The sequence below is a fragment of the Salminus brasiliensis genome, chromosome 8 (assembly GCF_030463535.1).
Source record: "Salminus brasiliensis chromosome 8, fSalBra1.hap2, whole genome shotgun sequence".
Lineage (NCBI taxonomy): Eukaryota > Metazoa > Chordata > Actinopteri > Characiformes > Bryconidae > Salminus > Salminus brasiliensis.
The window spans coordinates 18,334,589-18,351,650 of NC_132885.1; the positions used below are offsets into that span (position 1 = coordinate 18,334,589).

The following is a 17,062-nucleotide window of genomic DNA, read 5'->3' on the forward strand; positions in this document are numbered from 1 at the left end:
ATTAAACTCCCTGCCATGCAGGGCTGTAAATACTCTACTGTGTACAACAACTACTTTGGGAAAAAAGATCATAGCATGTTTATTTTCAACACATTATTCACTGACATTAAATATTAATATCAAGAATTGGACATACAGACATTTGACATGTACAGTCCCCAATATATTACCCCATAAGAAGATGATTTTCATACACCATCTTTACAAGTGTTGCGGCTGCTTTACATGTATGATGTTTGGAGTACCTCCAAACCTACAAAATAATGCAATCAGCTGTCTTCTTAATATATTTCTGTAATTTAATGTGTATATATATGTATATACGAATTTCTACAGAGGTAGTAGATCTAGCATGAAAAAGTGAAACCATTGGATGCTCATTTATCTTATACTTGCCTGCATTACTGGAATGTGTTTGTAAATTTTCCTTGTTTTTTTCATTTGCAGATGCTCTATCCATAGCACTGAATGTCCAGTAATAGTACACATTCTGTGTCCACTGATAATCCACCTCCAGCATCAGAGATAATTCTGACACTTGACCAGCTTTTGAAAGGCTTTTTTGAAGTCCTCGTTGAAGATGGTGTATATGAGGGGGTTGATGAGTGAGTTTAGATATCCAAGCCAGGTCAGAAAGTTGGCCATCTCAGAGGAGGGGATACAGCTGGAGCAGGTGTTAACGATTACTTCCTGAATGAAGAAGGGCAGCCAACAAATGACAAAGGCCCCAAGAATGAGGCCCAGAGTTGTGGCTGCCTTCCTCTCGCGTGTGCCTGATATCCGCTGTCTTCTTACCGACCTTTCTCTGTGAGACTGGAAATTTGGGCTCTTTGCGGTAATGCGCACCCTGTCCCCCTCTGTGGAGGGCTCGGACAGAGACTTCTCTGGGGGACTGAGAGTATCAAGGCTTTGTTGTTCTCTGTCTGAACATTTAGGGATCATGTGTCCATTCATTTCGGTCTTATTTAGGCGGCTTGCCCCTCTTTTGTGGTAAAGAATTTTAGCTGCCCGGTATATCTTGTAGTAAAGGATAAGGATCAGTATTAGGGGGATGTAGAAGGCCCCAAAAGTGGAGTAAAGTGTGAAGGCAATGTGATCGTGCTTGATGAGGCACTGGTCCTCTAAGTTCTCTTTGTGTTGCCTCCAGAGCAGTGGAGGCAGGGAAATGAGAATGGAGAGCAGCCACACCACACTGATCATGACAGCAGCCCTCAAAGATGTTCTCTTTCTGGAGTATTCCACAGCGTCTGTGATGGCACGATATCGATCCAAGGCAATGGCGGCCAGGTGCAGGATGGAGCATGTGCAGCAGGTGATGTCCACGCTGAGCCAGATGTTGCACATCACCTGGCCCATGACCCAAGTGTCCTTCACAATGTAGACAATGCTAAAAGGCATGACCAGGACAGCCACCAGCAGGTCTGTCACTGCCAGGGAGCAGATGAGATAGTTGGCAGGGTGGTGCAGCTTGCGAGTGACAATGATGGCAGTGATGACTAAAGAGTTGATAGCGGTGGTCAGCACAGCCAGCACAGAGAGAGTGAGGGAGAGTAGGATCATTCCTGGAGAGCTTTTACCTAGCCCATCTGTAGGGCTAGAGCCATCTGTGCAGTTAGAATCCATGCCTGGGACACAATCAGAAGTAAAGGGTTGTGAAACATTATTTGAGTACAACATTGGGTACATTGTAAACAATAACAGTACACAGTATATAGAGTTTAAGCAAGTTTAAATTTTTTATAAAATAGTTTTTTAGATAGCACATTAGGTTTAAGTGAGTACATTAATTCATTTGATAAGTTCAAAAAATTAAGGCAAATGCTTTCCCAATATTTACAAATTTACTGTTTACTCAGCATTTATTGATGTAGCTACTATGTAGTAGCCTAGCTATTAACTTAAATATGACTGATCACTGCTCATTGCATGCTCAGTCAAATTGAGGAAATTAAATTTTGACAAATTGACAATCGAAATTTCCCAGATTTCCCAAATTTCACAGATTTGAAAATGAAATTTCCACAATTTGTCTATTTACCCCAAACATAGTGGGTCAGACGAAACATTAGGCATGTGAAATTTTCTTCTTTAATGTTCTGCTATGAGCTAACAAGCAAGCAAGGGAGGTTTATGTCCACCCAAAATCCTTTAAGATTACAGAGCCTCCCATTACATTAATCTTGCTGCAGTACAAAACTGAAAAAGCAAACATTAGACACCAAATCCCATGGCTGGTATACTACATTTGAAGGACGTGAGAAAATTGTGCAAATTACATAAAAAAAACTCCTTCAATAATGCAAGAAAGCCCCAGCATTACAATTACAAGACCAGACATTTCCCACTGGTATTTGTACTGACATTAATGGTTACAGCACAGGAGCGCTATATGACATCTTTTATTTTAGGTACTCACTGTGACTGTCTATGACGTTTCCCTATTTGTTTAGTTACGGTACATGAACCTAAGATTTCAGACAGCTTATTGTCCCATTAAATCAGACAGGTTTCTTTTAATGACCTTTATGGGCATCATGTGCACTTATCTTGAAAATATCCCTCTCATGGTCTTTTCTCTATTTGAGAGGACTATGACAATGGGGTAGCATTTCATCATAGTTGCATTTTGTCAGACCCTCTCATTTTCACTGGAATTTATCATGTGACTGTACCTGTGGAGATGCCGCTCATTCATTTGCCTGCTTCTGTGAGCGTGCGTCACCGGAACAATACGTCATCGTGTCTTTGTGCTGACGGTAATTAACCATGGTGATACGTGCCATCGACTGCCAAAAGGTCAGCATCTAAGGGGTGTAGATCATGAAGTGACAGTGTGTTAATGTTGCCAAGCAGAAGGTTAGATTAGGTCTACATATTGCAGCCACTGGTACAGAATAGGATTTCACAGTGTGATGGTAAAACTACTATAAAAGGAACAGAATATAATTTATGTGTCAATTTAACAGTCAAAACGATGCAGTTTAGACATCTAGCCCACATAAAAGTACCCTGCCTGAGCCTGTTCTCTTAAATACACAGACATGTCTGTTCAGCGTGCCACTGGCTAACAAGTTCATTGAGAGGAAATCCACACTTAATTTGGATTTATTAATGGGCTGCCACTAGCTGTGAAAATGTGTTTCGAACTGTTTCCTTTTATAATAGTCAAAGTATGAGTTTTTTCATGACTGGTCATCAACACAGAATTATAATGCAGCCAATTTCATCCTGTGCTCATTCAGATACATCAACTGGGCCTTACATACAATTTTTTAAGCCGCGCAATGACACAGGCTGCCTTTTTATACAGCTACAGGTTTGGTGGCTGCAGACCCAGCCCTCTCAAACATGTATGCTTGCGTGATGTTGTATGACCTAAATGTAATTCATTAAATAAGTTAACTAACTTAAATAAATATATTAATCGAAGACAACCATATTCACCATTTGTGTAGGACAGAGATGGAATTTGGCCTCCGCCTTTAACCCATGACCTAAAATGAAAATTAATCTCTGACTGTGCCACCACTGGAAAAGGGCTGCTCCTCCTATCCTTCATATCCAATACTGCCCAGCTCCTGTAGTTTTACTTTTTTCATCTCCACATGTGATGGAAATGTTCTAAGTTATTAAAAAATAATATGGTTAAATGGCGCCAGTGGCCAACATTAACACAGGCTTCCGTCGTGGTCAGGATGTAGTAGCTGGGGGCCTTTAAGTAGGACTAAGTTGTGGGATCATGACAGTGGCTATACATGAGGGTAGGAAGAAGTAAAATATCTCTAAAATCATGCAACTGTGTTAATGAACATTAATACATGAACATTTACTCATTTACCAAAACTAATAATAGCCTTACTAGTCTATATTGCTAATCATCTCCTTTCATTTCAACTTAAGTGTGTCTCACAAGTAAAATAATAAAAAAAAAGCAAAGTTACTTTTACCACCTTTTACATCATGTTTATATTTTTGTACACGTGGACCAATAGTGGCAGGAAGAAGGTGGGACTTAAGCAGTTTGACCAATGGCTGCATGTAGATGCAGGTGCATGTAGACTAAAAGCGATTGTGAGAAGGCAGGGCTGTTTAAAGCCCTGCCTGCAAGCTACTTAATTAAGCTATATAATACCGCCATGGCTGGAAATTATTTGGTGACACCATGGAGGCCTTTAGATTGACCAAAACCCAGGGCCCTACGTGGTGTAAATCTAGGCTCTAACACATTGCCACTTGGTTTTCATAACTATTTTTTGACCAAGACATCTCTCAGTTGCAGAACACTGTTTAGGCAAAACATAAGCACTGCAGTTGTCACAGAAAAGCCTAACATTCAGTCTTCCCTATCCTGATGTGACAAGGACATATCCAAATAACTTTTCATATCTGCAACATTTTATGTGCCCAGTCCTTTAGCACTCCAACTCACAGCTAATTAAGCCCCACTGCTGACACACTATATATGTTGAAATGTTTGTGGATGCCTCTTCTAATGAATGCATTTAGCTACTTTAAGTATTTGTATTGTCAATAGAATAGGACTCTCTGGAGCAGAAAACCTATGAATCTGTTGGCACCATGCCAAATCCTCACACAAGTGCTGCCTGGACAGTAAAGACAGTTGCTCCAACAAAAGAAAGATAAACTATTGCTTAATACTCTTGATTACAGAAGAAACAGCAGGTGAGCAGATATAAAGATTCATGGGTATTATTATTATGATTATTATTATTATTTGAATAATACCAGTATTGGAAACAATTAACATGGAATCCCACCAATTTCTTACAATAAAAAAAAATGTGTAATTGGTAAATAGCTGGCATAGTATTAAAACTTATTATTACACTATAAACTATAGACACAGACAAAACAATGCAATGCTTTAGAGTAGCCACAGATGAACCATGCACAGTGCTAAGCATCAGCTTGAGCAGTATAGAGCTCCTAAGCTCTGCGCTCTGGAGCAGTGGAACTGTGTTCTTTGGAGTGACAGAGCATCATGAGTTGTTGCAGCATTCATTATCCAGAACTAGCCATTCAACACGTTAAAGCCATTGGTCAGGTTAAAGATCCTGTTGCCTGCATGCAGTGACATCCACAACTAATCTGAGCATTCGAGGCATGAACTTCATAAGACCTCTAAAGGTGGTCTCTGGCACCAAGAGGTTAGCAGCAGATCCTGTAAAATGTGAGGTGGGACCTCCATGGGTCGCATCGATGTGCCTTTGGTCTCTGACCCATTCATCTAACCATCACAATTTGGCTCTTTGAAAAGTGTCTCAGATTCTTATGCTTGTCTATTTCCTATTTCCTGCTTTTAACACCTTCAAGAACGGGCTGTTCAGTGTATTCTCAGGCTAACCTTCTCTCACAAAGTGGTATTTTGTCCCAATCCTTTTTTGGCAGAATTTAGGCACTTTTACCTTCAGACATTCAATTTAAGGAGACATGTCACCTTATCAGTCTCTGCCTTCAGAACACCTCTTTTTCAAACTACAGGAGTTATCTGAGCAGGGGGAATGCTCATATGACAGGAATATTTGGCTACTACTCTTGCCTGACATGCCCTTGAATTTGGTGTGCGAGTGAGTAGCAGAGCTAGAATTCATTCAATTCATCACCAACAGAAAATGACACTTCAGTTCTATAAAGGGAGGAGCAGCAAGCACAGCTCAAGAGAACCAATCATGTGAGTTTGTTCTAAAACAAGTTACATTGCTGAACCCACGGCACTTGGCCAAGAGGTTATTTACCTCTTAAAGAAGGCAAGCTCTCTTCCTCTCACAAACAAAGAGAACATTTCACATTGTGCTTAGCCTAGCCTGGGCTGTGTTGTTCCTTCAGAGAACCAAGCTTTCATACACATATTCCATTTTAACACACCACTAAACATTGCAGAACATATCATAGTCAAGGAACATATACAATTTCGAGGATGAATTACATCCCTATGATTTAATCAACGTTTCAACCACCCATATCAAATGTTTACAAAACTACATTGGTAAGAGACAATCTTCACAGTGCTCTAGAAATGGCCTGCAGACAGAAGGTATTTTGAAATAGAGGTGGGCAATATGATGATATTTTATTGCATTCTGATAAATATTGTTTTCAAGATACACAATATGCTTTTCTAAGCATATCGAGGATATTGTACGTGCTTAATAAACACTGATCACCTGCATGTTTCTTTAACAACAGTGTGACAGTGTTTAATTGGATGAAGTGCAGCAGATGTTGAATAAAAATAAATGTACGGGAGAGTATTTAAATAGTAGTTTTTAAGAGTATGTTGCGATTGCTGTATTCTGTCTACATGTATTGTGATAAATATTGTGTATCGTGAAAATGTCTTTAAATATCATGATTTTTATCATAATACTATTTGTACCATATCGCCCAGCCCTACTTTGAAATAGATTTTTTCATCAAAATGAACTCACAGGCCCAGCGAACGGTAACATACAAAGCATGTAGGGGACAGCTGCTTTATAGAGGGATAGATCTAAATGGAAAAGGGGTAAAGGTGGGAGCACCAGTAATAAAAAATATTGCTCTGAAGTCCACTACACTCCTTTCTGTCCTTCCACTGGTTTGATGGGAACGGTTGCCATGGTGATGACTTTTTGTTTGGTATAAAGAAAAGCCTGTAAGGAAAGAAACAGTACATAGGTTCAGAAAGCAAGTGTATTTTAGGTTTACCTGGTCAATGCAAATGTATTAGGCTTTGTCTAACGTGTAACCTTCAGGTTCTTGTGGCGTGTACCTCAGTATCTAAACCTCACATTTATCATTTAAGGCTTGGTAGTCATTACTCATGTTAGCTTGACACATGGGTATGTATAAAATGATAAATCTTTGTCCTGATAGCTAAATATTTCAAAAACAAATGTAGTGAATAAGCGAAAAAGAACTTCAGAAGGTTTCAAAATGACACACTGTTGCGGCCTTTTAGTAGTATTAATTATCTGAAGTCCTGTTAAGTATTAAGATGTGAACAATGCATACAACACATGGAGATTTGGTCACATATAATTCTATAAATTAATATAAATTCTGTTGGATCCTGACAATATGCATGCAAAGAAATGTTTGGAGACTAAAACATTTTAAAAACAAGCTATGTTAGATACAAATGATACTTAACAACGGGAATAATTAATAAAGGGCATACATAATAAACTGTTGATTTGATTAGAAATATCATTATACTAACTGTTGCTACAGAAATAAAGGTAAAAAGCCAAGATTTACCCAGATGTGCACATTCTCAAAATGGTAATTGGAGTCTTTTAATGTCATGTGCTTCAAAATTTAAGCCATAATATTTATTTATTTAACTTAAATATCATCTCTTACCATATGAGTCTAACATTGGCTAAGGAGATATATATCCTATTTAAAAGCTCAGACACTAGATGAAAAGTTTTTCACACTGTAAAGGATCTGAACTGTAATACTGTAATATGTACATGTGTGGATGTATGAGGCGTGGGCTTATTGGCAAAAACCCACCTCTAGTAAATCCTTGCAATTTGCATCTGTAAGGGATCTGAACCTATACTCAATCAGCCATAACATTGGCATCACCTGCCTAATATTGAGTAAGTCCTCCTTGTGCCACCACAACAGGTCTAAATATTTGAGACAAGACCTCTGAAGGCGTCCTGTGGTATCTGGCACCAAGACATTAGCAGCAGATCCTTTAAGTAGTGTCTCTAGACCTGTCACAATATCTATTTATTTTTTATATATGATAAATTGTTCCAGAAATAATTGTGATAGACGCTATTACTGTCAATTTAAGATAAGAAATAGTATTGTCATTGTTTGTAACTGATATATTGATAATATAATTGCACAATAATGCAATTACACCCTTTTAAAAAGCACTGAACTTTTGATACTAAGAATATTCACACAATTTGTTACATTTGTAATTCACACAATTTTATTGTAAAAATGTTTAAAAGTTGCTAATAAATAAAAAGGGACAAAATGAAAAACAAAGTAAAATACTGGTAAATTCACACTAACGGGCACTTCAGATTAAAGCCACACTGGAGCTGTCAAATGCAACTTGATGTCATTTCAGATGTGTGACCATGCTCAATATATTACCATTGTCATTTAAAGACAGGCCAATTAACTGTTTGTGCTTTTAGTGGCTGTGTTCTGATACTCACTATACTGAGTGATGGGCTCTTCGGTGTGTATCTGGTTAGTAGTGTTAAGTCTTTACTCTGGTTCCTCCAGAGGCTCGTTAGTTTTACACATTTTACAACAGCTTTGGCTGGGTTTGTGTCAGATATGATAAACACTGACAGAAAGACGAACGAACAGCGGGATACATCACAGCATTTAAGCAGTCCTGCGCAAGGTTAGGTGTGGTGTGCATGGTGGCCAGGGAACCTTTCTTGGATGATTGTTGTTTTACAGGCGGGCGTCACACACACGCATTGCAGTTTCTGTTTGTTTTGCATTTGAAAACAAACTGAATGTCCTTGTATCGCTTGAATAAACAGTGTACAAGACAACAGCACCAGTGACTGTATTTCACACGATTATGGTTAAGCCTTTGGCAGTTAATCTGTCACAGTCCGCTCTGTGTGTATGGAGGCGCCATTATTGAATCATTGGTCACCTCATGCACTGCACACTTTTTCTACACAATAGAAATAGTCGCTATCTGCTCACAGACTCAAGCTTGCCTCCAACAGACGACACAGATGAGAGAACAGAACTCGCGACTGGCTAAAACACACACAACTGAACACAATGGGTTATATCAAGCAAACATTTTCAAGGTCATGCCCATATATTGTACAATAAGTCAATAATGTAATTATTGTGACAGGCCTACCCGTCACCGGTTTACTGTATGTGTTTTCTTGGACCAATTTGGTAGATGCTGACCACCGCATACCAGAAACACCCCACAAGACCTGCCTGATCTGGTCTGAAGATGTTCTGACCCAGTCATCTAGCCATCACAAGCCCATGTCAAAGTGGCTCAGATTGCTTGACCATTTTTTCTGCTTTTAAGACATTACCTTCAAGAACTGTTTGTTCACTTACTGACTAATATATCCACCAATTAACAAATGTAGATAAAAATCAGTGTTTCTTTCACTTCATATTTCAGTGGTAATATGTGGTAAATAGTGGTAAATGTTATGGCTCACCTGTGTAGAATAAAGCATGTTATATGATATAAGAATGAGTAAAGAAATACTGAAACAGCAACCAAGACTATAACTGTAGCCATACTAAAACAGATATTTAAGATCATAATGGCATTGTCATTGACATGTTTTTTCATTATTACTATGATTCACTTTCAGATAAGCATGCATGTCTAATTTAGCAAAAATGACCCTGAAATGAGAAAACATGATCTGGAATCTAAAGTAGCTTACAGTGTTTCTTTTGTCAACCTAAAGCATTAAACAGTATGAACCATGTTAAAAATATGAGGGTCTGAGGGTCATGGTGGTAAGTCTCTATTCTTATAAATAGTCATACTGCCAGCATAATCACACACTGGTCAGTTTGTTTTCATCTGCACAACATTTGCATTGCTTTTTTTGATAGTTCTGAACTATTTCTGTTCTGCCATGGGTATACTGCATTCCTGAGCATTCCTGAGAAGACATTGCAGATATATTACCACATGGATGCCTAAACTGGAGAGACAAAAACCTTAAGTAGACTTAATATTTTTAATTAGATAAAAGCACTGCAGGCAGGGGTCGGTGGGTTGTGTACTATGTGTTACACTGTGATATAAAGGGGCTTAGGGGCTATGTTCTTCTTTTTTTCCTCATCTGCAGTACATTTAGAAAGTAGAAGCTTGCCCTACATAAGAATATGCCCCTAATGAACCATGCCAAGTACACAAATTGCATCTCATATATACAGAGGCATGCTAAAGTTTGGGCCCTGTTTAAGAAGTTAAAGAGGAAACATTCTTTTTAGCATTTTAAGAAAGCATGAAGTGTTTAGGTAACTGTTTCCTCAATTTGCATTGTTATTAGGAAATTGTAGTTAACAGGAACGGTGGAGGTCAGGAAAACGTTCTAAGAGAACTGCTCAAAAGATTGCTAGGTAAATCAAACCCCTGTTTGACTGAGAAAGACCTTCATGAAGATTTAGCAGGCTCTGTAGTGATGGTTTACCGAAGAAACCCTTGTGGACTGTCTTGTGGAAAGTCTTGTGGACTGACGAAGCAGCAATGAACAAAATGGGTGAATAAATGAGTAGAGTACAAGGAAAGAAACACCTCTCCAACTGTTACACATTGGAGGTCGATCAATCAGGCTTTGGGCTTCTGTTGCAGCCAGTGGCACAGGAAACATTAAATTTGCGGGGGGATAATGGATTTAATTACATCTATAAAGAAAATATCCACAATCAATGTACTACCACCAAGCTAGGTGCAAGTTTCAGGTTTTTCCATAGCCCTCACAGTCCTCCAACCTGATTCTCATCAAAAATATGTGGCTAGACCTCAAGAGCAGTGCACCTGGCTACAGAATTAGTTTACAGGCCACAGGTAGTGTTACAAAGTACTGACCATTCACGATACCAACTTAAGCTTTGACTTTGACTTTTTAGCTTTCTTTATCACTTGTTTTATTCCACCCCACCCCAATTTAAAGTCAGTATGTGTACGTATACCATACAATTATGTACTGCTGCATATATTGACTGTTTCAAGCAGAAATGCAGTCTGTCTGTATTACACGGATGCATACTCTGTGCCATTCCTGTGTATGTTGAGGGGTGAGTGAACCTAGAGGCTTTTTAATTCTTCTAATTATATTTTAAATGAAGTGTGACAATTACAGAATATTGAATCTCATGAATATAGAAAGCTCAGTTAATCAATTTCAAACCACATATTTTAATACATACTTCCTTTTGCACAGCGTGTGAGAGTTGGGTGACATTTAGATGGGAACACCTATGTAGAAACTCTCGTACCGAGAGTAAAAAGTGAGGAGTTTGAAAATGGTCAAATGTGAAGAATAGATGAGTGTGAAACTGGTGCAGAAATGAAACATGAAAGGACAGTCTTTGGCTCCATTACATTCGGCGACAACACTATTACACTATGAAGCTGAGTATGTGCTTGTACCTAATAAACAATGCAATAATATAAGTCCAGATAATTACATCTGATTGTAACTGAGTGTCTTGCTATCCCTTTCTGCTGTGACACTGAGAATTTCCCCACTGTGGGACTAATAAAGGATTATCTTATCTTATCTTATCTTATCTTAATAAGTGGATGAGGTTAAGATAACAGGCTAAAAACATCTAATAATAGCATTGTTGCAAAGTATAGCTAGGCGGTAAGCAATTGCTTGGGGTTCAGTCAAAAGGGCAATAGACATTCAGAGGAGAATGTTGTCCAAAGTTATCTTAGGCTTCATTAGTGGATGAAGCGTCACTGGTGTTAATATAGGGCCTATGCTTAGGAACATTGAAGCAGCCTACAATCATTGTATGCCATGCTGATTATTCTCCTTAACTTTATTAGTTCCTTGAATATGATAACTTTATTGGTGACTTGAACTGATTACTTACTGCAATCTGACTTAAAAGGCACTTAAAAGCTGTTACCTGAATGGGTACTTAAATCATGCAAGCTACCTGGCTTTGTGAATCTAATTACCTAGTTCAATTCTGCAATCTAACTTGGCACTGGAATGTTGCAGTCTTGCTGACCAGTCAAATCCTTGTGAAATAAGTCAAGGCATTTTTGATTTGTTGTGTCAATCATTTACAAGCACACAGTGAAGTAAAATAGCGATCCTCAATGACCATGGTGCAACATACAGCAACACAAAGTGCAAATGTGCAAACACAGGGCAAATAAACAACATAATAAATATGATAAAAAATATATACAACATAAATACGAAATACTGTAGACATGCACAATAAAAATAAGTGAAGTGTTGTCACAGCACTGATGAGGGAAAAGGTGCACAGATGTGAAAGCCAGCCTATAGCATACATGCACAGCAGTTATAGCATATAACACAGCAGTGTGAAACACAATGTTTCTGTTAAAACTTACTGTTAGTACTGTAGTCACTACACATACCAGTCATTGCAAAAGGAAAAGTCCATGAATGGAGCTGAGTATTAATTCCAGTCTATTCCAGTCTATACTTCTTCCACATTATCTGATTTACTGGTATTTGGAGCGACTCACTGGCGCTATCTCTGACCTATTACTGATAGAAACTTATTTGAAAGGCTGCTTATTTCTGAACTATCTAAACTAGTATAGAAGTCAGTTACATATATAAATGTATAAACTCAAGTTAACTATATACAGTACTATGTGAAAGTCTTTTTTTATTGTAAGCATTTTTTTCATCGCACAAACATTAAAATAAATACAATTAAATAAATGAACACACTTTAATTGTATGAGTGTATGATCTTTACCATTTCCAAGCCTCTCCTCGAAGAAGCCCAAGTATTTACAGTTCCCATCAAATACCTGGTTTATCTGATCAACATTTCATTAAAGTAAAATTTGGTGAGCCATACTTTATTCATAGTATGGCATTTTTATATATAGTGTTTTATTTCTACAGCATTCATAATCACATGCTCACTTATTTTGAATTAATATCTCAAAAAATAAAGAATAATAATTAACAGTCTAGATTCAGTCTGGCCTCCCATTATTGGAGACACTGGTGCTTAGTTTCCATTGCGTAGAATGGCCGAAAAAACTGACTTCTTTGACTGGAAGAGGAAATTTGACTAACATGCAAAACACAAAAAAATACAGTCATGGTTTTGGCACGCTGTGTAGCTCTGACAGGTTCATTTTTCATCATGATGCGCAGTGCAGATAGCAGATCACTACTGCTGACTAGAATTAAGCTGAAAACAAAAATCTGTTTCCCATCTTGATGATTGGAACATGGGAAGTGTGTAAACACTGATGTGCAGATGAGTATTTGCAATGCTGCTGACAAAATCACAATTAACACACAATAAAAGCCAGCTTAAGGTACAACAGAAATCAGACACGACAAGACATGATCTGGGGGGAATGTCTGAGGATGAGATTAGTTTCTATAGAAATAACTGTTGAAACTAAAGACAAAATGCAGAACTGATTAAGTGAATGTAGAGTTAAGTGTCATGCCTAGATCTTCTTACTGGTATAGCAGTGGCATTCCTGCCTGGACATAGAACTGAACCTTTGACCCTTGTGCAGGGCATCAACATTATTGCTGTTATCCAATGTGCTATCAAACTACTATGTCATCAACTAATGTTCAAAAGTGGATTAAAAAAACTGTCAAAAAAAAGTTGGGTAATGTTTGGTGGGGGCTTACAAGGGGTTTTGGGCCCAAAAAGTTTGTATGTGCCTCTAAATGTGGGACAGAAAGGGAAGATCTGCCAGTCATTTCACACAGCAATCACATTTAGCATCCTGTCTGATATTTGTGGTGTCTATTAATAAGAAATGGACACTGACTTAAATGCTTTAAAGCAGCATTGTGCATGAATTGGCATTTCTTGAATTGGCATTTCATAGTGCTCGAGGTAGCACTGATAGAGACGCTACTCTCCCTATTACAGGTCAGTGGAGCATCACACTGATTTTAAAGCTGTTATTTAAAGGTAAAAACATAGTGTTGCTTTACGAAGGCAAGCAGTTTGGTCAGTGTGATTTAACAGGGTTGCTTTAGAGCAGTTGGGGCCTGAGGTAGGAGAAAAACAACAGCCTGTAATTAGCATGCTGAAGAAAACAGTCTTCAGAGGTGTTGTCTTAAAAGGCCTCAGTTTCATTTATTTTGACGCACTGAAGCTATTAAAGCAGAGATAACTCGAGCTGAGTCACACCTCTTTTCAATGCAGTTAACTTTCTAGGAGATACTGAGGTACTGAGGTATTATTTCTGACAGCAAATTGCCAGTATTGAAATTCTCTTTTTACATGCAAACATGCATCCTGTTGTTTTGTGTGTTGCATGTCTGGGATTGTAATGGTACAAAAGGATACGAACGGGACCCGTTGCATCTGCAATGCAAAGCAGGCAGCAGGGACTGTGCTTTCTGTTCTCTTCATACCCAAACCTGTTTAATTTCAAGGGACTGGGCTTAGCATCATTATAATGTATTGTTTCCCTTGTCATAATACATCAGGCTTGGAAATGTATTAAACAAAAGAGCCTTTAGTTAAAAAGAAAAGTTTCTGAAATCTTTTACTGAGTTTTGTATTTAGATGCACATGATAAGCTAACCCAGATACACAGTGGAGGCATGCAGTTTGTGTGTCAGTGATCCCTAATGATGACCAAGTTTCAACATGTGAGGCATTTACTTACAGCTTAGCTTGAGAAAGGGTATCTGCTTCATTTAGTCCTTGTTTAGTCCTAAAACTCATTTCAGCCTGCTTCTACATTTTTCATTAATGGAAGGAAACCACCACAGGATCACTGCTGAGCACATATTACTTAGTGGGCCATCCTCAGATAAGCAGTGACACCAACATGGTAGTAGTGAGTGTATCAAGTGCAACAGTATTGCTGGGATTTTTTAACACCTCAAAACTTCATAAATATCTAGCATACAGTGGCTCTATGGTTAGAAACATCAGAAGTGTCCCTAACTGTGTACATAGGCTAATAAAGACACCAGTGTACACAATGTCCCCAACTTCCCATCAACATGTCACTACTAAGTCATTGTGGCTACATTGGGACCACCACTGTATTATATCTGGTCAGAAGTGGTCCTATGTTGGCCCTTATCATTGATAAATGGGGTAAAGGGTGGCTAATACATTGTGTGCAACAGTCTGTGACTGTAAACCTACAAAGTGCTCCTCTATGGTAAGCATTTCTGAGTATTTCTAGGTCATTATTAAAGTGTCAGTATGAAAATCTGATGAGGGAAACGTAATATAAAATGCAGTTACTAAAATATTGAACTGCACAACCCTCCTACCCTTCTACCCTACCCTTACTAAATGATGACAAGTGGCCAACAAAATAAATCCCAAGATGTAAAAACTAGGTTGGGCTGATTTGATCTGAGCTGCTAAATATACTGGGTCATATGGTATTGGCCTCAATTGTAAGTGCATGAGACAACAGCCAATAAGCTGAATGTCCACTAATAATATTTTTAAGGTCTAAAATATTTAATTATTAAATATTTTTTAAAAATTAAATATTTAATATTTAAAAAATATTTAATAAGGTAAAATAGTGTAATGTCATTGTTTACTGTATACTATAGAGCAATATCATGACTAAATAGTATTGCTGTAGCCTCTAAGGGCACTGCATAGCTGATATAAAGTATAGTTCTATTCATTATTAGTATTAAGCACGGCCCAGTTACAGGAACACAGGTAAATTCAAATGATTCTCACTGTGTTCCCGAATTCTACGAATATGCCATGTAAATGACTGAGGTGAGCTTGATCTTAATCAGTAATCAGTGTGTGCAGACAGTGGGCAGTCCAGTGCTACAACAACATCACATGATATTACTTAAATACATATCATGTTCAAATAAAATGTTAATGAAAAAGTGAATTTGAGAAATACTAAGTCTAAATACAAATAAAATAAAGGATCCGATTGCCAGCAAATACGAAATGACAGTGATTTCCCTAATATTAATGTATATGTAATGCAATGTATTATAATGTAAGTTCAAATACTCTATACATCTATAATTAAACATAGTTACAATTATAATGTTTTCCAAAGCAGCCTCTGTGAGTGTGTTACAGGTTGGCATATAACATTTATCTTTAATTCATATGTAGTATTTTCTTCCTGATTCCTGGTGACTGCAGGCGAACAATAGGCATGGCTAAAGCTGCCACATTTACACCCTGAACTATTGACAGTTTCTGTTCAATTAACTATAGTAAAATACCAAAAGGATCTTCATTTAGCCATTATTTGGATTTGATTGAGCTGTTTAATGCTCCTCTTTTATTGACTCTCTAATTGGTGTACGTGTGCATGTCCTCAGTGTGGTGTGTGTCATTAGGTTTGTCTTTAAGGTGCACTTAAGGAGATATCTGTATTGCACTGCTGGGAGCCCATTACTGCTTCACACAGCAAGCCACGAGACGCGGGACAAAGAAGTAAGGAGTCATTTCCATATTCGCCAACCAAGAAAGCAAGGCATTTTCCCAGTTCACCCATTCTCAGGTCTTCAATGCATAATTTATGCCATGTGTAACGTTACTTATGCCGCTGTGTGCTTTAATGCAGGTTCACGCAGTGGCTTCCTAAATGGGTCTAGAAACGGTAGCCCACCTGTTCAGCATATTACTGCTTGGCAAGAGTGTTTATGAATTTCCAGTGCCATTATTTCAAAGCTTAAAACGTCCCACAATAAACACAACTATATCGATCCATATATACATGAATATTAGGCTAATTCAACCGTTATATGACCGTATACATGTTCATATTTGTATAACCTGAACATCTCAGGCCACCTACACACATAAACACACCTCTGTGTAATTCCAGAAGTGAACCGATTCTTTAAACCGGAATGAATCGGGTTCTGGTTCTGTGTGTGTGTGTGTGTGTGTGTGTGTGTGTGCGGCTGTCCTGCTCTGTAAACTTGCTGAAAGTGGCGACGATAGGCGCCACTTTCCGCTCAGTATTCCAACCCCCCCCCCAGCCCTATTAATGTAACAGATACTCACAGGTGTGTGTGTTTGCGTGTGGCTCTTCGGCCGAGCGCTGACCCTGTGTACGGTCCCGTGAGCGCTGTGTCCGTGTGTGGGGATGAGGAAGATGTCTGTGCCGAAGAAACGCGCGCGCTCTCTCGAGCTGCCCAGTGACGCACGCACACCACGCGCACGCTGACTCGCTTTGATGCCGAGCGAGACGAAATATCTTAATATCGTGATTTGAATAATAGTAATAATAATAATAATAATAATAATAATAATAATCATAATAATATGACAGCAAAAACACACTCTACACTTCACTCCTCTGTGAAAAGTTGAGGTTCCCTCTCTTTTTCTCGCG

At 38.3% G+C, this 17,062-nt stretch overlaps 1 protein-coding gene across 2 annotated transcripts; it reads right to left on the reverse strand.

Annotated features, from left to right (window-relative positions):
• Positions 1–178: 178 nt before the first annotated feature.
• Positions 179–16,802, reverse strand: htr1fa (5-hydroxytryptamine (serotonin) receptor 1Fa). Of its 2 annotated transcripts, XM_072685934.1 has the most exons (3): positions 16,732–16,802; positions 2,673–2,804; positions 179–1,625 (listed from the first exon to the last, which is right to left on the reverse strand). In XM_072685934.1, the coding sequence occupies exons 2-3, from the start codon at positions 2,689–2,691 to the stop codon at positions 520–522; spliced, it is 1,125 nt and encodes a 374-aa protein (XP_072542035.1). In that variant the 5' UTR covers positions 2,692–2,804; positions 16,732–16,802; the 3' UTR covers positions 179–519. The 2 variants fall into 2 exon arrangements, with proteins under 2 accessions (XP_072542035.1, XP_072542036.1); XM_072685935.1 differs by lacking the exons at positions 2,673–2,804; positions 16,732–16,802 and adding an exon at positions 4,248–4,300 and having other exon boundaries at positions 179–1,570.
• Between the last annotated feature and the right edge of the window lie 260 nt (positions 16,803–17,062).